At 38.3% G+C, this 21,215-nt stretch overlaps 2 protein-coding genes across 2 annotated transcripts; one reads left to right on the top strand and one right to left on the bottom strand.

The window, feature by feature from the left end:
* Positions 1 to 12,851: 12,851 nt before the first annotated feature.
* Positions 12,852 to 13,571, bottom strand: LOC146141021 (uncharacterized). The gene has a single exon (XM_083392783.1). The coding sequence runs from the start codon at positions 13,569 to 13,571 to the stop codon at positions 12,852 to 12,854; it is 720 nt and encodes a 239-aa protein (XP_083248909.1).
* Positions 13,572 to 16,301: 2,730 nt separating this feature from the next.
* LOC146141020 (uncharacterized) lies at positions 16,302 to 19,871 on the top strand. The gene is made up of 2 exons (XM_083392782.1): positions 16,302 to 16,966; positions 19,745 to 19,871. Exons 1-2 carry the CDS (start codon positions 16,302 to 16,304, stop codon positions 19,869 to 19,871), a joined length of 792 nt encoding a protein of 263 aa, XP_083248908.1.
* The last annotated feature ends 1,344 nt before the right edge of the window (positions 19,872 to 21,215 follow it).

The raw sequence follows: 21,215 nt of genomic DNA, 5'->3' as shown, positions 1-21,215 counted from the left end.
TTGCTCATCCAGCAGTTTTTTTATAATCAATCGACGTTTCGACGTCCTGGTATTTCATGTTCTGTTAAAAATTAAGTTCTATGATTTACCAATCACTAAATTTAGCAACTTGTTTACAAATAACAAATACGATAAGAGACTGCTACTCACTTATTTGCGTAGTGCAAGGTTTAGACTAAACATGTTTCATTTATTTACTTTTTTTAAAAATTTTCCCACAGTATTGAATACGTTTGTTACAACGAATTACGAGACACAAAATATATGGATTTTCTTGCCATATTATTGTTGACCTTTAGTCGTGGAAATTCGTTAACGATTAAACCGTTATATTTTCACTAGAAGTTTAACACGAGATTTTGGAAACTGATAACATGCAGTTGCAAATTTTTGTTTCTGCTCTGCTTGCCTTGTGTATAGGAGCTAAAGCAAGATGCGCCAGAGATCAGTTCGAATGTAGCAGGCCAGATGGGAAATGCATCAACCAAACTGATGTTTGTGATGGGTTGAAGACTTGTGACGATAAGAGTGATGAGACGAACTGCACAACTTGCAAACCAGGAGCGAAGAAGTGCGATGATGGGAGACAATGTGTTTCTGGAAGTAAGTGGTGCGACGGGTGGTGGCATTGTGACGATAGGAGTGATGAAACAAACTGTACAACTTGCAATGGAGGAGCAAAGATGTGCGATGATAGGAGCAAGTGTGTTCCCGCAAGTTGGTGGTGCAATGGGAGAAAGGGTTGTGCTGATTTTAGCGATGAGACGAACTGTACAACTTGCAAACCAGGAGCGAAGAAGTGCGATGATGGGAAGCTGTGTGTTCCTGAGAGTACGTGGTGCAATGGGTGGCAGACTTGTGCTGATTTCAGCGATGAGACGAACTGTACAACTTGCAAACCAGGAGCGAAGAAGTGCGATGATGGGAAGCTGTGTGTTCCCGCAAGTTGGTGGTGCAATGGGAGAAAGGGTTGTGCTGATTTAAGCGATGAGACGAACTGTACAACTTGCAAATCAGGAGCAAAGAAGTGCGATGATGGGAAGCAGTGTGTTTCGGAGAGTATGTGGTGCGATGGGAGAAAGGGTTGTAATGATCACAGCGATGAGACGAACTGTACAACTTGCAAATCAGGAGCAAAGAAGTGCGATGATGGGAAGCAGTGTGTTTCTGAGAGTAAGTGGTGCGATGGGAGAAAGGTTTGTAATGATCACAGCGATGAGACGAACTGTACAACTTGCAAATCAGGAGCAAAGAAGTGCGATGATGGGAAGCAGTGTGTTCCTGAGAGTATGTGGTGCGATGGGTGGCATACTTGTTACGACTGGAGTGATGAGATAAACTGCACAACTTGCAAACCAGGAGCGAAGAAGTGCGATAATAAGAGGTGCTTTCGCGCATGTTCGTGGTGCGATGGGCGGAAGAATTGTAACGATTGGAGTGATGAAACGAACTGCAGCAGCTGTGGAAGTGGTTTGGTACATTGCAACGATGGGCTTCAGTGTGTTCGCGAGCAGCATATATGTGACAGTGGACCGCCCCGTTGCTTAGACGTTAGCGACAAGTGGTTTTGCGGGGCTTGCCAGCAACAAGTGGCTGACGGTAGAATCCAGTGCGTCGGACGAATGGAGCCTTGCGATGATCGGAGGGTATTTGTTCGCGGTAAGTGGGTTAGCGTAACTTATTGCTTCAACGAGACAAGCAAAAGCAAGTATCAAGCGATCCACAACACGACTTGCCGACAACTTATGGGGCCGTGTGAAGGGAGGAGAGACAGGGTTTGTAATGGTCAGTGGGTGTGTGAGCAGGGAACACACACAAGTTTGACACGATGCAGTAACGGTAATCTCATTTCCACCCATGAATATTGCGACAACCAACATATTCGTTGCAATGATGATGAAATCGAAACCGGGCTGGGTTTTAAATGCTCAGGAACAGGCAGAACTGGAATTTGCGTTTTACCCCAGATAAATATCTATGACGATGAACCTCAGTGTGCTGACAGGTCAGATCTATGTTTCGTTGATGGACAATTCGTTTGCTTCTTGTGCTTGGACAAACGACTGGTTGTTTCCCAACAGCAAGTTTGCAACGGGGTTCCAGACTGCTATGATCTTTCCGATGAATGTTTGTGTGACGACCAAACAGTTTGCCATAATATATTAGGCGACGCAAGAGACACTTGCCCTCCAAACCAAGTGCATTGCCACAATGCAACAGACTGCGTGAATATGGACAAAGTGCTTTGTAACCCAGAAGTAAAGTGTGCAGGTGAATCTAACATGAAACATTGCGGACTAGCTCAGGATAAGGGTGAAGAAGATCGCATATTTTGCAGACCCAACTACTATTCACCCTTCACACGTGCCACAAAATGCGATGGAAGACCTGAATGTTACGAAATGGAAGATGAATGCAATGGTTGTGAGCCTCGACCCAAGTTCTGCAATGTGGATTGCATGGGTATTAGAGCCAGGTTTGGAGATGCATGTAAGGGGGTATATGTGTCTCCTCTTTCATGCGACGAACGTGGATTATGCCCAAAGCGACACGAATGCGCCAGTGGAGCGCTCAGAAGCATCGATGTCAACAACTTTTGCGATGGAATAGTAGACTGCGACGATGGATCCGACGAGAATGCAACGCGATGCAGCGAAACAAGGTTTTACTGTCGGAATGGAAATCCCCTGTCAGTCGACATCAACTTGGTTGAAGATGGAATCCCTCAATGTTCGGATGGAAGTGACGAGTGCCCACCCATAAGTAAGCGAAGTTCCACTTTTTCAAATCAAAAGGAAATGATCGCCAACCCTGTTTACAGAGCCTTCTTCTGGATAATGGGGTTGGCAGCTGGCATCGGGAACTTAACGGTGGTCGTTATTACTATAAGGGACATTGTAAATAACAAGAACGCAGATAACTATACAAAAAGCACCTACATAATTTTGCTTAGTTTGGCACCCGCTGATTTTCTCATGGGGATTTATCTTATTGCAATAAGCATAAAAGGGTTGCAGTTTTCGGGAGATTATTGCTCGTTTGACGCAATTTGGCGTACTAGTATTTCTTGTTGCATTCTTGGGATGTTGTGTGTTTTAGCTACCATGGCCTCTTCGGGTACTATGGCTGTCATGACAGCGTTTAGGCTTGTAACAGTTTACAAACCATTCATCACTAGGACTATGGGGTTAAAAGGGATTTACATTTCATGTGCATGTGTTTGGCTATTTGCATTTCTATTTTCACTACTGCCTGTGTTTGATTACAGTTCAGGATATTTTGTTTCTCATGTTTGGTTTTCAAGTAGATTTTTCAAAACTAATCAAGTCCCTAAACAAAAGATGGTTGATTTAGCCAATAACATAAAACCACATAACCTGACGTCACTTCATTGGCACGACGTCACTCAAACAATTAGCGATACCTTCCCGAATCAACCGATAAAAGGAATATTTGGGTATTATGGCGAAACTAGTGTTTGCATGCCCAGACTGTTCGCCTCTACAAATGACGCTTCTTGGCAATATTCTGTATTTCTTATCACACTCAACTTTCTGTTATTCATTTTCATGCTTGTGGCTTACATACTGATTTACATACGAAGTAACAAAATGGCTAAATCTAGAAACAAGCAACCCAACAGCGAATTGCAAAAACGTATTTCTCGCTTGCTTATTACTGACTTCTGTTGCTGGATCCCAATGTGTGTGCTTGCTTACTTGGCTGTTTCTGGTGTTCCACTACCCAATGATGTTTATCTTATTAGTGCTGGTATTTTGCTTCCTATTAACAGTGCATTGAACCCCTTGCTTTACTCCACATTAATAGACAGATGCACTGTTCGATTGAAGAAACTTAAAAAAATTAAGTTTCCTACAATAAGCAGAAATAAAGACGGGAATGTCATAGCAGAAAGTCAACTGTAGGTTCAGAAATACAAAAGATATAGCAATTGTGGGTCATTTGAACTGGGAAGAACATATAAACACACAAAAGCTGACTGCATTACCCCTCACATACTTTTAAATCTAGAAAATCTTCATGTTAATTTATGTCATATATAATCACCATAGCCTTATGTTTCTGTTTATCAGTGAGCTTGCTGTAAATGTTGTCGTTTGAATTTTATTAGTTGTAGCCTTTATATTCAATATATGTGATGTGTGCATTGTAACAATATAACCATAAAATATTTGAAAAGCTTGTGATTCTTTACACAAAAGCCAATAGAAAGATATAAGGTGAAAGTATTAGAATTCACAAAATAAAACCATTTTTATTCAATAACTGGCATGCCCTGTGTTGAATTAAGAGAACTACCTTACTGTATGCCATTGTGTACTGTTTGTTCTATCACAGCTGAGTTGATAAACAGCCATTATTTTACTGATGAGAGCAAAATGTAAACAGCGTGATTTTTAATTGAACGCAGATACATAACGCGAGGCTGATAGCAACTCCCGAATGCGTTTCCAATCTAAGCTTCCTGTCTTTAAGCGGAAAGCGATGCTCCTTATATACCGGGAAGTGTTTACCTCAATTATATCGGCGTTATTCTGTTATTATTGATGCACTTAAAAAAAAAACAAATCGTTTTTTCAATGTTTGGTTAAAATAAATAAATATTGGGTTTAAAAAATCAAACGATATTAATTTGAATAAGAAAAAACTTATTTCCACTCTGCTTGTTTAATATTACTCGTATTAATCTCAAAACCATTTTTTGTGGGATAACACCATGACTTGAGCGCTACACTTAAGCCAGGGGTTCTTAAATATTTTGTTTGATGGCCCCTAAAATGCTTTCGAGTTTACGATGACCCGAGTCGGAAGGAATTAAAAACAAAGAAGGCATACGATACCTGCTTTATTGGTCCAAAATATCAGAAATGCCGATTAGATACAATTTTTAAGAACCTTTTCTTAAAACGCGTATGCGACTTGGAGAATTAAACCGCGAATGCGACTTGCCTTTCAGAAAGGTGTTTTTGTTAGGAAAATCTTACAAAAAACGAATACTTTACCGCCGCAAATTTAAGTGCGAAATCTGGAGGCACCTGTTTCGCATATTGGTCCAACCAAACATATCAACAGCAGACCTGCACAACTTAAAACAGTACAAGAACCGCAGCAAGCAAAGTACTAATGTTGAATGCATCATTAGGGATGACGTTACAAAGTTACGTCATGACATGGCGCCATGAAAAATTAAATCTTAAAAACACTGCGTTTATTTTGTTCAAATTGGCAAAACTTTCGAATTCAAAATTGGCGTACTAGACAGGTAAAAGAGTTTTGCATAATGCTCGCAACAACAGATTAAAAGTCCGGTTTAACAGTGATTGCACCGACTAAGGCATGGTAAAAATTTACGAGTAAAAGCTGGCAAAAGTATAGCAAACCATAGGTGTTAACCCATTTGAGAGAATGATTATATTTTATTTTTAAACATGTTAGCTGTCCAGAATTCAATAACATGGCCGTATGCACGATCTACATCAGTGGTCGGCAACCCCTGGCAAGCGTGCGCGTGCCACAAGCGAGATGATTTTTCAGGGCACGCCAAATGATTTAACACGCACGAACAAAGTGTAACCATTAATAACGTGGCCGTATGCACGATCTACATTTACATAAATTCTACGGAGTGTGCTAGTGATGAGAATAAAAAGTGAACAGCGTGTGCTTTTGTATTGAACGCAGATGCTTAACGCGAAGCTAATAGCAACTCCAGAATGCGTTTTCAATCTAAGCTTCCTGTCTTTAAGCGGAAAGCGATGCTCCTTATATACCGGGAAGTGTTTACCTCAATTATATTGGCGCTATGCTATTATTATTGATGCACTTAAAAAAAAATCGTTTTTTTTAATGTTTGGTTGGGAATAACTAAAAAAAAAGAGCGCTACACTTAAGCAAGGGCTTCTTAAACATTTTGTTTGAGGGCCCCTAAAATGCTTTCGAGTTTACGATGACCCGAGTCGGCAGGAATTAAAAACAAAGAAGGCATACGATACCTGCTTTATTGGTCCAAAATATCAGAAATGCCGATTAGATACATTTTTTAAGAACCTTTTCTTAAAACTTGTATGCGACTTGCCTTTCAGAAAGAGGTTTTGTTAGGAAAATCTTACAAAAACGAACACTTTACCGCCGCAAATTTAAGTGCAAAATCTGGAGGCACCTGTTTCGCATATTGGTCCAACCAAACTTATCAACAGCAGACCTGCACAACTTAAAACAGCACAAGAACCGCAGCAAGCAAAGTACTAAAGTTGAATGCATTATTAGGGATGACGTCACAAAGTTTCGTCAAAACATGGCGCCATGAAAAATTAAATCTTAAAAACACTGCGTCTATTTTGTTCAAATTGGCAAAATTTCGATTTTGAAGATGTCGTACTAGGCAGGTAAAAGAGTTTTGCATAATGCTCGCAACAACAGATTAAAAGTCTGATTTAACAGTGATTGTATCGACTAAGGCAGTGGTCGGCAAACTGTGGGCCGCGGCCCAAATGTGGGCCGCAGAGTCATTTTTAGTGGGCCGCGAGTTACTTTTGAATAGTTTAGTGTTATCATGTAGTTGTGGGCCTTCGTTTTATTGTAGGTTTTACATTATGGCCTGGTAGTGTTTCGGCCATCAAGGCGCTGTGTAATATTTGACCTTCAAATTAAATATCCTAAATCCGCAACTGTTTCGTAGAGGTTTTGCTTAGTGGGCCTTCAATGGCTCTCGAAAAAGTACTTAGGACCGAGACAAAAAAAGTTTGCCGACCACTGGACTAAGGCATGGTAAAATTGAAAAAAAGCTGGCAAAAGTATAGCAAACCATAGGCGTTAACCCATTTGAGAGAATGAGTATATTTGATTTTTAAACATGTTAGCTGTCCAGAATTCAATAACATGGCCGTATGCACGATCTACATCAGTGGTCGGCAACCCCTGGCAAGCATGCGCGTGCCACAAGCGAGATGATGATTTTTTAGGGCACGCCAAATGATTCAACACGCACGAACAAAGTGTTACCATTAATAACATGGCCGTATGCACGATCTACAATTACATATATTCTACGGAGTGTGCTAGTGATGAGAATAAAAGGTAAACAGCGTGTGCTTTTGTACTGAACGCAGATGCTTAACGCGAGGCTGATAGCAACTCCCGAATGCGTTTTCAATCTAAGCTTCCTGTCTTTAAGCGGAAAGCGATGCTCCTTATATACCGGGAAGTGTTTACCTCAATTATATTGGCGCTATACTATTATTATTGATGCAATTAAAAAAAACAAATCGTTGTTTTAATGTTTGGTTGAAAATAACTTAATATTAGTTTAAAAAAAATCAAATGATATTATTTTGAATAAGAAAAAACTTATTTCCACTTCGCTTGTTTAATATTACTCGTATTAATCTCAAAACCATTTTTTGTGGGATTACACCATGACTTGAGAGCTACACTTAAGCCAGGGGTTCTCAAATGTTTTTTTTGAGGGCCTCTAAAATGCTTTCGAGTTTACCATGACCTGGGTCGGCTGGAATTAAAAACAAAGAAGACATACGATACCTGCTTTATTGGTCCAAAATATCAGAAATGCCGATTAGATACATTTTTAAGAACCTTTTCTTAAAACGTGTATGCGACTTGCCTTTTAGAAAGAGGTTTTGTTAGGAAAATCTTACAAAAACGAATACTTCACCGCCGCAAATTTAAGTGCGAAATCTGGAGGCACCTGTTTCGCATATTGGTCCAACCAAACATATCAACAGCAGACCTGCAAAACTTAAAACTGTATAAGAACCGCAGCGAGCAAAGTACTAAAGTTGAATGCATCATTAGGGATGACGTTACAAAGTTACGTCATGACATGGCGCCATGAAAAATTAAATCTTAAAAACACTGCGTTTATTTTGTTCAAATTGGCAAAACTTTCGAATTCAAAATTGGCGTACTAGACAGGTAAAAGAGTTTTGCATAATGCTCGCAACAACAGATTAAAAGTCTGATTTAACAGTGATTGCACCGACTAAGGCATGGTAAAATTGAAAAAAAGCTGGCAAAAGTATAGCAAACCATAGGCGTTAACCCATATGAGAGAATGATTATATTTTATTTTTAAACATGTTAGCTGTCCAGAATTCAATAACATGGCCGTATGCACGATCTACATCAGTGGTCGGCAACCCCTGGCAAGCGTGCGCGTGCCACAAGCGAGATGATATTTCAGGACACGCCAAATGATTTAACACGCACGAACAAAGTGTAACCATTAATAACATGGCCGTGTGCACAATCTACATTTACATAAATTCTACGGAGTGTGCTAGTGATGAGAATAAAACGTAAACAGCGTGTGCTTTTGTACTGAACGCAGATGCTTAACGCGAGGCTGATAGCAACTCCCGAATGCGTTTTCAATCTAAGCTTCCTGTCTTTAAGCGGAAAGCGATGCTCCTTACATACCGGTAAGTGTTTACCTCAATTATATTGGCGCTATACTATTATTATTGATGCAATTAAAAAATACAAATCGTTTTTTAATGTTTGGTTGGAAATAACTGAAAATTGGTTTTAAAGAATCAAATGATATTATTTTGAAAATCCAACACTATTTAGGCAATTCAAACACTATTTTTTGCAATCCAACACTATTTAGGGCTTTTATAGGCCATTCACGAAACACCAAACTTATCTGCTGAGCCGGAATATGGGTTTACTTCCTAGCATGTGTTTTAAGAAACTCTTTGTCACAACTTTTTAGTTCGTTTTGTGTAATAAAGCGTCGTGAGCACGTTATTCTCTTAGATTTAAAATATGCAAACTTAGATTAGATAAATACTTATGTTGCTTAACCAGGTTATGCAGTTTTTCACGAACGTTAACGATATAAACGAGCTATTATAAGACGCTTTACCCAAATCTTTATGTTTGCGTAAATATATATTTTATTTGGTCAAGCGTCGTCCAACTTTTTGGAAGAAAAGTTTTTCTAACCAAAACCAGATGCAGGAAATCTGGTTGCGATTGGCGCATTCAGCAGTTAGGCAGGACAAAGCAGGGTGTGTAAGGTCCTTGTGTTAAGATGCCCCCCGTGCCCCCCGTGTCTCTTAGGGTTCACCAGAAATTCGATCTCCAGTCGTCTACATCAGGGCTCCGCAAATAAGGGTCGCGACCCCAATTTGGGTCGCAGCAGGCACATTCAGTTTGGGTCGCGAAAGCCTGAACATATTTTGTATTATAGCACGCTTTACCGGAATCTTTATGTTTGCGGAAATATATATTTTATTTGGTCAAGCGTCGTCCAACTTTTTGGAAGAAAAGTTTTTCTAACCAAAACCAGATGCAGGAAATCTGGTTGCGCTCGCCACATCCAGTTAGGCTGGACAAAGCAGGGTGTATAAGGTCCTTGTGTTAAGATGTCGCGTTTTGGTTTAATCTTGTGGCACCATGTCTTAAAACAGAGGTCGGCAACCCACTGCCCGTGGGCCGGATCCAGTGAAAATCACCCCGCACGCAAAAACTGTAGACAAGGCCATGTCCAATGTTTTTAATTATATAAAAATGCACAAAGTGTTCGCGCCAAACCTTCAGGTCCGCCCCTGATTGAGAGTTATTATATAAGTGCCTAAGGGCTACGCGTTTTATAACAAAATTATGAGTTGAAATTTAATACGGTCCGCCGAGAACTTGCTTTGTTTTTGCCCGCTACTCTAGGTAAAGGTTGCCGACGCATGTTTATATTGTCCCCTGAAAAATCCTTAGATCCGCGACTTATAATGTTAAGCTTATAATGTTGAGTTTCCTAAAAGTATTGCGAGACCTTGGGCAGTTTTACTAAGCTGCGCCAAAAGACTTACCAGTAATTATTGCACTAAGCAACCCCAGGAACACATTATGGTTGATAAATTATTTTTGTCATCCGAATGAGACATCACAAGTAGTAAAACTCAACGCTACTTTTCGGTTGCGTTACAGAACCCTTTCTCTTTGAAAATGAACAAAACACATAACACAGATTGTCTTAGAAACACAATTAGGTTACTGTGTTTTTTTTACCAAAGCTATTTTTTAAAAGCAGCTCAAAGTATTTGGGTCGCGAGACCTCGGTACTAGTAATTTTGGGTCGCACCAAAAAGTATTTACGGACCCCTGGTCTACATGATGACTACTTTGCGAGGATTATTAAATATAATATCCTAAGCGAGATAAAATATAATATCCTAAGCGAGGATTATTAAATATAATATCCTAAGCACCCCATTTTTGCATTACCAAACTTTCGAAAAAGTGCCTAAATTAGTTTTATCTGAGCTAATATGTAAGGACAAAATTGTCCAAATTAGTTTTATTTGAGCTACGTCCGACCAAAAATGTGCCCACGTTAATTTCATGGAAGCTACGTAGGGACAAAATCATGCGAAAATTAGTTTTTTCCAAGCTATCTACAGCAAAAAAATGCGCAAATTAGTTTTATTCGAGCTACGTACGGACAAAAATGAGCCCAAATTAATTTTATTTTAAGCTACGTATGACCAAAGGACAAATAAACGCCCAGATTGGTCCGAGATATACGTACGGACAAAAAACGGCCTTAATCAGTTATTTGAGCTCACGTACGATCTCAAAATTTTTTTTATTTCAACTAAAAGTAAAAACTGTGTACTGTAAAACCCACAAAAATAGTGTCTAAAAAATAGAATACAACAGTTAAGACACTTATTTGTAACACGAACACTGCAAATAGAAATTAGTGGTATAATAACAATGTTAATGATGTATTAGTGATGTAATGGTTACACTTTGTTCGTGCGTGTCAAATCATTTCGCGTGCCACTTGTGGCGTGCCCTTTGGCGTGCCCTTAAAAATCATTTTCACGTGCCACCACTGATGTAGATCGTGCATACGACCATGTTATTAAATTTTGGCCAGCTAACATGTTTAAAAATAAAATATAATCATTCTCTTAAACGGGTTAACGCCTATGGTTTGCTATACTTTTGCCAACTTTTACCCTGTAAATTTTTACCATGCCTTAGTGGATGCAATCACTGTTAAATCAGACTTTAAATCTGTTGCATTATGCAAAACCTTTTACCTGCCTAGTACGCCATCTTTTAAATCGAAAGTTTTGCCAATTTAAACAAAATAAACGCAGTGTTTTCAAGATATATTTTTTTATGACGCTGTAGCGTTTGCGCTCCATATTGTTACCGAGTTGAAACTCCGGTCATTCAATTGAAACAGCCTGGTAGACTGTGTCGTCGCCTCGCCAGCCTGCTGTGTGTATTCATTAATTTGACAGCATTTTGCTGATAGTGTTTCCGAAATTTCCTGTTTTTGCTGCGTCGCCGAACCGCATTGTCACGATATTCAATTACCGCCAGCTGGAATGCTGTATATAAGGGATTTCATTTTATACCAAAAACAACAGTCTTGCATACTGTTCATTGTGGAGTCCAGATCGCGTACGTTATACGGAGGTAATTTATTGTATGTATCGTAAGTACCTGTGTAAGTACTGTTTGTCGTTTGTTTGTTTATGTGCAATAAACATTCTTTCATTGTGCTTAAAACCCACAACGCCATGTCATGACGTAACTTTGTAACGTCATCCCTAAAAATGCATTCAACTTTAGTACTTTGCTTGCTGCGGTTCTTGTGCAATTTTAAGGTTTGCATGTCTGCTGTTGATATGTTTGGTTGGACCAATATGCGAAAAAGGTGTCTTCAGATTTCGCATTTAAATTTGCGGCGGTAAAGTATTTCCGCATACGCGGTTCAATTCCCAGTGACTATAAAACGCGCAGCATGGTGTTGGTCGCTTTGTCGCTTCGCCAGCAGAACAAACACGCGAATATTAACCAAACTTGCATAGGAAATATTGCCACCGCTAGATAGGAGTAAATAGCTATAAAGAACTAAAACGATGGCGTCACACTATTTTAGGGTTTTGTCCCCCACCCAAAGGTTCCTAAAGGTGCACTAAACCTATTATATGCACCTGCATAATACTCTACGCCATGTTTTCTATACAGCTGCGGACATAAATAGGCCTGAAACATACCAAGCAAACCAAAAAATAAAAACGGCAAAAACAATATATGTCCAAAAATTCTGCCCATATAATTCACCGTCCTCAGTTCTTGTAAAGTGCAACCGAACATACTCTGTAATCGCAACCCTTAAGTGATAAAATATCAAGTTCGAAACCCGTGAAACATCTGTAGTTTAAATAGACAGTGGCCTAACAATTATTATCCTCATTTAAAAATCAGGTAGCACTGTAAAAAATCAGGTGACAGACAAATTGTATTGTAATTGTGACGTCGTATTCCATATTTAGAACTGGACAAACACTTATAATATCAATTATGTACATAGCGCTTTAAGACTGTCCAAAAACAAACGTCTACCTCATATTGCAAGAAAGTTATACCAGTGTTGCAATGACATTGACTTAAGTGAACTCAAGTTTTTGACTTAAGTGTTGTGGACGAATGACTTGACTTGACTTAAGTCTTTTGGACAAATTACAAGGGTTGAAATAAAGCGTTTTTCTTTCATTTATCTTAAGTTTTGTACGTACAAGATCTTGCTTGCAATATGTTAAGGTTTTGTATTATTTTAGTAGAGAGTGTTGCGCATAATCGGTCTAATTAACCAATTTTAATAGTTTAACGTTAAATTGTTATGACAAGGACTTGACTTGAAATTCACGCTTGCTATTTATTTAAAATGACTTGACTTTGATTAAATTTATTTAAAAAAGGCTTGAATTGAACTTAAGGTAGGTTAAATTTTTTTTTTCTTGGACTTAAGTTATTTTACAAATGACTTTACTGGGAATAGGAGTCATTCAAAATGGCTTGTTTACAATACTATGTATTACGGCTTCTAATGGCTGTATAGCTTTGTACACCAACTGACACGAAGTGTGGATTGGAGACAAGCTTAATTCCGGCTTCATCCCAGTTTTAGGGTCGACGTAGTCGGCATATTTCACCTCCCTCAAAGCTTTGAAGCCTTGGCGTCTCAAAGCCTTTTGTGCATATATAGAACTGGCAATGGCAACAACGTATTGGCATCCTTTATTTCCGGCGTGCTTCAATTCGAAATCAATCATAGCCGTTATAATCCCTTGGGAACGGTATTCTTCTTTCACACAAGCCGTGGACCAGTACAAGTATCGGTTGGTGTTTAGTTCGGAAAATACGTCACCTGACAGAAACTTTAAAAATCTCGCCACTGAAACGTTTCGCTCTCTGGCGGCATGAATGGTGTCCCCTTTCGATTTGTCGTGAACAGACTTCGTTGCAAAAGCAACAAGCTGACCAGTTTGTTTGTGGAAAGTTCCAAAACAAGATTTGCTCGCCAGCATTTGTTTAACTCCCACGATGTCCTTGTCTCCGATGTCTTCCTTTGATAGATTGAATGTTTGCCTGATCGGGTGTTGATAACTGTAATTATCTGCAACGATGTCGTTAATTTCGGGTAAATCCATTTCGTTCAACATTCTATACTTCATTCCTGGTAGGATTTCTACTCCTTCATTAGTTTCCAAACTTGGTTGCGCCATAGTTAGCAATAAAACTGGACAAAGCAATACACTGTTATACAAATGTTGGCAAGAAATATAGAAAAACAAATGCACCTGACTTCACTTATCAAAGAAATATGCAAACGAGAGGAGCCACGCCTTCAAAAGTTAATGGTCTGCAAACAAATCACATTTTCACATTTACAACAAAATATGTATTTTTGAAAAATGGAGATGTATGTTTAACGTCAGATTTTATGTACAATCTACAGTTTACAGTTTAATTTGTAAAGCGATTTTAAGCTTAATCAGCAATACGATACATCATCCAGTTTAAAATTGTGCCTATTTATTTTACCATTTCTAACCTTTGTTCAAACTCTAAAACCCTTCACTAATAAAATAATAATCTGGCAAACAAACTCTTGATATCATATTAAACTCGAAAACAAATGAAACAAAACTTAACCCTGAAATATATGTGTTCCACTATTGGCAGCATGATGTTGTCCATGATGGCAAACTAATGATAACAAATCTTCCGAAAGTTTGGAGACTTTTCTCGGCTTTAGTGAAGATAAAGTTGGTGAAATTAAAATTTATTTACATACAGTGAGCTTATTAAAGGCGCTGCCCGGGTCATTAATCACGATTTTCTGCTGGACAGCTGTTTAGCGACGTGTCTATTAAACATAGTCCACCCTACGATATGTGCATTTTACACAGTGATGATCTACTAATAAAGCACAAGCACTGAGTTGAAATAGCGTTAACCTAGTAATTTGGAAGAAACAAGTTTTAAACATTTAGCGTGACAATTTGAACCCCTAAATTTATTAGGAAAAGTAAATTGTATATCACAATAGTTTACCAAAGGGTTTTTAAACAATTATTCAACACTAAAGCTTAACCGAAACTTTAAAATGCTCAGAATACGGAAATAATCAACTTTAAACCCGAAAGAAATCCCAACAAAGAAACATGGGCCTGACTTAATTCGGGCAAAAATAAACACAAAATAACACGTTTTTAATACTGTATTTAGCATTGTAAGCCGATTATTATGGGAGTGGCCGAGTTCCAAACTGCGTCACAGGCTGCCTCTGCTTTTAAGATGTAAATTTCAACGGAAACAGTAAACCCTCTAACGCAGTGGTCGGCAAACTGTGGGCCGCGGCCAAAATGTGGGCCGCAGAGCCATTTCAGTGGGCCTCGAGTTACATTTAAATAGTTCAGTGTTATCATGTAGTTGTGGGCCGTGTGATAGCCGTACATTCATTGCATTCTTTAGTACATTCTTTATTTTAAAAGTTGGTGTGGCATCGAATTTTTAATTTGGCCCAAAACGTGGTCCTAAAAACCTGTCGAACTATATTTTTTGCTATTTTTTTGTATGTGTAATTGAAAAAAATTTTGCGCAAAGTATGTTTTGCATTATGATATGGCAGAGTTTTGGGCTTAAAAGTGCTGTGTAATATTTCACCTTAAATCAAGTATTCTGAATCCGTTACTGTTTCGTAGTGGTTTTACGTAGTGGGCCTTCAATAGCTCGGAAGATACTTTGGGCCGCGACAAAAAAAGTTTGCCGACCACAGCTCTTACGAATCACTTTATTTGAGTGAAGCAATCTCGAACAGTTTAAAAACCGTGACCGTACAGTGCCACAGTGGCAGCGCAGCAAGCTGTAAAAACGCAACAATTCTCATTAGCACGATGCAACACTATGACGTCACAATGCACAATCCAACTCGAAGAATGGAAGCATGAGTCTGGAGGCCTTTCTTCTGTCCGGCATAGTTAATATTATTGCGTTGGTTAAGGTTGGTTTGGAAAAGTAAGTTGCCTGAAAATTTTATTGCACAAATGATTTTCTTCTTTAGGAGCGTCGTGTTGATTTTTTGTTAGGTGCTTCGCGGTCCAAGAAAATTGTCTCGCGGACCCCAGTTTGAGAATCACTGGCCTAGTCCATTGTAAAGATAGTTTTAAAATATGTGTTACATCCAATCCACGATGTTTTTTAACATTTACGTCCCCCTAACAGTTCTAAAGCAAATAGTAAAGAAAGTCCTGGTGTAGACGAACATTCAACAAACTTTCACAAGATAGTTTCCCGAATGTTATCAAGTGGAATAAAATTGAATGACGACCGAAAATATTTGAGTTATTTATCCTGGTTTTGCACGAAGAAGTTTTACTTGCACTATGTTGGAGTTTATCATTTATCATTTTATAGTAGCGGTATTGCTATATTATGACTTGACTGGGACTGCTACTTATTCAAAATGACTTGACTTGTCCTGGTGTGGACAAAAGTTCTACCACCTTTCACAAGATAGTGCTCGGAATGTAAACAAGCGGAACTAAACTGCACGAATGTCGACAGAACGTGTCACCAACGAACACGTGTTAGTAGTAAAACAGCAAAAGCGTTAACGAGGCAAACAAGTTAAGTTAACTTTCTGTCCGCTGAGGCTCCTAATAACACTGTCAAGTCGGTGATCCTTGGTAAATAATTATTTGAAAAGCTGAATTGCAATTTATTTGTGATAAATTATACCGAATGCGCTGAGATCATTGAGTGAAGGCTATATGTCTGTCAAAAAAAGTTGTTTTTTATCGCGTTTGTTGCCAGAAAATAGAGTTAAAATAATTGGCAACGTTTTAATGTGTTAATTCACTGTTTCAAATTGAGTTAAGTTAACAAATATGCTGTTGCTATCAGGCATAGTATATATTAAGAAAGACATAGTACATAGCCTACTAACAAATATGACACAATCAATTTTGGGAGAAATTCAGCTGTTTCATAAAGGTGTTCAACTCCTGCCTGGACTGATATTAAGACTCTTGAACGTAAAAGATCTGTCGAAGGTGAAGGAATTTATTGGAAGCAATTACAGTTACCAGCACCCAGCAAGAAAAATCTTTAAACTCTCAAAAGAAGACATAGGAAAGGAGGACGAAGTGGCAGTTGAAAAGAGAATTAGGAGCAATGCTAGTTTGGGGACTTTCGAAAAACGAACTGGAGAACTTATTGCTGTTATAATGAACACGATACACGATGTCACTCAAGGACACAGTCACATTTCTTCTATAGAGCAAAACTCCCCGGAAATGCGATTTCTAAAGTTCCTTTCAGGCGACGTTTTCTCTGACTTGAACACCAGTCGATACATGTACGGCTCTATGGGATGCGTCAAGGCCGAATACCGTTCAAAGGGCATAATTACGACTATGCTTGAATTAGAATTAATCCACGCCAGAAACAAGGGTTGTGAATACGTGGTTGCTATCCCGAGTTCCATTTACGCTCAAATCGCTTTTCAACGGCTGGGTTTTAAAGTGCTGAGGGAAGTGAAATACGCCGAGTTTATAGATCCCGAAACTGGATTGAAACCTGATTTAAAGCTGTCTCCAATTCACACTTCATGCCAGTTGGTGTACAAAAGTGTAAATCCTTCAAATTAAAACAGAAAAACTTTTATAAGGCGTGTAGATATTGAAGATGTTTTGAGTTTTGTAAACCGAACCTAAATTTAAAAAAAACGCCGTTTTTTATATAAACATAAAACGATTTTAGGCGTTTGTTATCGAATCATGATTACATTGTTGGCCGCCTTAACTTGTTTTAGCATTTATAATAAAGGTAATTATTTCTGGAAAATATCCAACGTGAAACACTGACGTTGATACAGATGTGTTACTCACTATCGATTTTGTTAACTGTATTATAAAATTGTAAAACTTACAACAACAAAACTTATAAAATTATAAAACTTATATTATAAGAGTTTCCTGTTTGTTATTAGTATTTTGTTCAGAGAACACTATAAAACACGACATGGAAAACTGTTAATAATAAATCTCTATAGTTAACAGCAGGCTACAAGAAGCGCCACATTTGTGTTGAGAATTTGTACTTCAAACCATTGTTGAATTACCAGAAGAGCATACCAACATAAACGAAACCATAATAACTATGCTAATACGAAAACATGGGATTTTTTACAGGCATATTTTCATTACCATTTTAGGTGATGTGCTATTTTTTTTATTTTTTTTTTAGTTAACTTAAAAGTAATTTAGACTATTTAAAACGCCAAATGGTGGTTAAAATTTCCCTAACAATATTTATACTGACTTTTTTATAGCTATATTTCGTTATTTTTTATACAGAATTTAATGGGACAGCATAAATTGTATGCAAATTATGAGCAAAACAGGTCGAGTGCTCAAACCTAAATAAAGTCTGCTTAAATACAACTATTTGTCCGACACGATGTTCTATAATGCCATAGGACAGTAGTCATTAAACTGGGGTCAACCCAACACCCAGAAACCGTTGGTGGTTTTAATTGCAATACAGTTTACTAATATCCGCTTTTGGGGGGCAAAGCATATTCGTCACTTATATATTTATGGTATACCATGACAGTATGGACCGGCTCCCTTGGGGTTCACATAGCGGTTTTCAGGTGGCCTCAAGCATATACTTTCTAAAGTATTATTGGAAGTTAAAACCAATAAAAATGTCAAAGCCATAATATTCGATAAAATCAACATTTCGCACTTTACAGACGTTTTAGCAAAGCCTCATGCCATCGTCAGTGTAAAAATCAAGTGAAGATAAAAGCTATTAAACATGGAGTTATTGCTGAAACGTCTGTAAATTGCGACATGTCGATTCTGTCGAACATTATGGCTTTGATATTTTTATTAAAATTACTAAAAACAACGTGTATTGTGTTTCAAAGTTAAAATCAAATTTTATTCTTTTATTTAATCTTCATAGGCCTACTTTGGGACGTTCCTTGACGTTTTGTCCTAAAACGTGAACATAGGGCAACAAGATGTTAAGATCCAGGGGCGAAACCAAGGAGTCCAAGGCCCTCAAACTGTATTTTTGCCTATATAATAGGCAAAGCAAAACACCTGTCTAATCTAAAACTCAATAAACGAACTGCGTTCAGTTCACTCTTAGATGTAACGTTGTGACGCCACGGTGGAACATAATTCTGTTACGTCAAATTATGACGTAAGTTTGTAACGTCATTTCTAAAGTATGTCATGTCTAACCCCCAAACAAAATTCCGAGATCCGCCCATGGAAGAGAAGACCGCTATAGGCATTAAAGAGTCGAGAACCACCAACCTGGCCTTTTTGCAAAATGCGAATGAAGGTGCTACAAGATTACAACACTTAGCTGTCGCGTGGTATGTTTACTTAATAGCTGGTTTGGTTCTGTGATACACTTTCTCTGTTTCAAATGGCTTGAATATAGGACTTGAGTCATTGAGTCAAATCATCTGGGTGGACGTGAAATATTTTTATAAAACAAAGTATTAAAACAATTTGCTTGTTATATTTTGTGCTTATTATTTAGTCATAATCGGACGAGTTTACGATATCGTCACGCTCATACATGTGCATGCGAAATGAACTAAAATTTACCTAGGCACTTTTTCCTTCAGCAAAAAATCAGAAAAATCGGAAAAACGAACTTACGCACATGGGTATGAGCGTGACGCTACATTACTTTATTGTATCATTTTTGTATTAGTGATTAACTTACGTTAACGTAGTTAAACAAGGGCTTGACTAGGACTTTATTTTGGCAACTGATGAATTTGACTGGGACTTGGCCTGGTATATTTTAAATTACTTGACTGAGACTTCAGTCTTTTCAAAGTGTCATGTTTACAATACTGGAGAGACTTCGTTCAAAAAATAACAAACACAACATGTAGCAATATAATCGTTTAGTTTAGTCATTAAGTTAATTCATTAAAACATTGCCCATCGTACTCACGAAAAAAATGTTTGAGCTTAAACGATGTGAAAGCGTTTAGCGCTTCTTGCGTCTCGATATCATTTTTCTAATGTATAGCTTTTGTTTTAAAAGTAAAGCCTCTCTAACCTAAAAAATATTTAAATTGTGTGACGTTTTTAAGGTTTACTTTTATGTCTTCATGTTTAGATGTTATTTTGTGACGTCACATGTTGACGTATCTTGTTGATAACGTACCATTTTGACGCAACTGAGCAATATTGTCACTAAAAAAATTTCAACAACCCCAAACGAAATTTTTCGATCCGCGCCTGAAGCTAACTAGCATTCATATTTGGACCTAAAACCCTGATGTATAGTTTTCGCAGTCCAACATTTTTAACTGCTAAAAATCCTGTTGACCTTCGCATTTCCTTATGTTCAGCGAAGGCTTCGTGGACCAAAACACGCAAACCGGCACGTTGGTAACTGCATCGACAGTCGAGAACATTCCACAGAAATCTTCTGTACTTCCACCACTCTCAAAAATCCGCTCCCACCTGGCACCATGATTGTTGCAAAGGTCCATGTAGTCGTAAACGTTGTAGCCCAGTTACTGCAAGAGCGAAATAAAATGCGTTTTGGCCACTCGCCCGAGTACAGCATTAAGTGTGCTATATCGAGTGCGCGTGTGAGTAGGTAGAGTCGAGTAGTTGGTATCAAGTTTGTCACAAAAATGCTTGAGCCTTATCTATACCAGTTTAGGTTTTGGCGGCTACCAATTTTCAGTATGATTGTTCGTGCGTCTATAGTGTGGGGTGCTCTGATCCCTTATTTAACTGCGTTATGCAAAATATGATCAGGGCAGCCGACTGGTAACAGATGTAATGTTTGCTCTTTTAAGACGAAGACGTTGCTTTAATACCTAAAACTATGCTCTGATTCAAAATTTACTGGTGTATTATCTACACAAAAGGATGTTAGCTGTTCTATTTTTAGAACAATCTCTTTCATAGAGGAGATAATAAAGTTTATGGTGTGTGCCGATGTCCCGCCTGACATAGATCGCAAGTCAAGAAGACATACTCGCATCAACTTGACTGAAGAATCTTATAACTAGAGCACGAGTTCTTAAATTGAGGGCCATGGACCCCTTTGGGGTTTGTGAACTAGTTTCAAGGTTATCATTAAGCTTAAGAAGTAATCAACCTTTTAAAGAAAATAGTTCACTTTACATGTTTTTTAAAAAACTTTACGAAGTTCTTTTGTATTGTGGCGTGTATTTATGATGTCCTTTTTGAATTTGAGGGGGTTGGCGGTAAAAAAGTTTAAGAACCCCTGGTCTAGAGGAAATAGCTTCACCTAGTTGCGATTAGAGGCGTCAGCCGAGATGAAGAAGGACTGTACACCAAGATCAGACAAAATATTTTTTTTAAGTATAGAGCAATGACTCCAGTACGACGCTTGGAATCTTGGTCCTGGCGTAGGCCATCTTTTTTTGCGATATTGGAATCGGGGAATATTGTTTTGGACAGTAGCGATGTGCAATCGTTGGTGAGGAATGATTGCTAGTTTTTAACAGTATGGAATGCCCAGGTACCCTCAGCAGCAGCTGCCTTGTAGTCTGTGGTCGTTTGTGCTGGTCGACTTGTGAATAACTTATTCATTGACTGGTTTGAATTAATCATTATGAAACACTTCTTGTGTTTTGGGTATCAATGTGTGTTGAAATAGCGGTTATTGCTATGAACTCCGGGTTAATGTCGCATTTGCAGATATTGCAGGGTGCGAAACACTCAAGCTTCGTTTAATACTTTTGAATTCCACCTCTCGTAATCGTCACGAAAAACATTTTTATGCTTGCTCATTTTAACTTGTCAGATTTACAGATTTAGCCTTATCAGAAGCTAAAAATA

This window comes from Ascidiella aspersa, chromosome 6 (genome assembly GCF_963924565.1).
Source record: "Ascidiella aspersa chromosome 6, kaAscAspe10.2, whole genome shotgun sequence".
NCBI lineage: Eukaryota > Metazoa > Chordata > Ascidiacea > Phlebobranchia > Ascidiidae > Ascidiella > Ascidiella aspersa.
Note: the sequence above shows the minus strand (reverse complement) of the source record. Positions and strands in the feature narration are given on the sequence as shown.

Excerpts from the sequence above, each read along its gene's own strand:
- LOC146141021 (XM_083392783.1), bottom strand. The coding sequence starts at position 13,571 with ATGGCGCAACCAAGTTTGGAAACTAATGAAGGAGTAGAAATCCTACCA.
- LOC146141020 (XM_083392782.1), top strand. The coding sequence starts at position 16,302 with ATGACACAATCAATTTTGGGAGAAATTCAGCTGTTTCATAAAGGTGTT. Across the intron at positions 16,967-19,744 it reads CCAATTCACACTTCATGCCA|CGAAGGCTTCGTGGACCAAA; the intron begins GTTGGTGTACAA and ends CCTTATGTTCAG.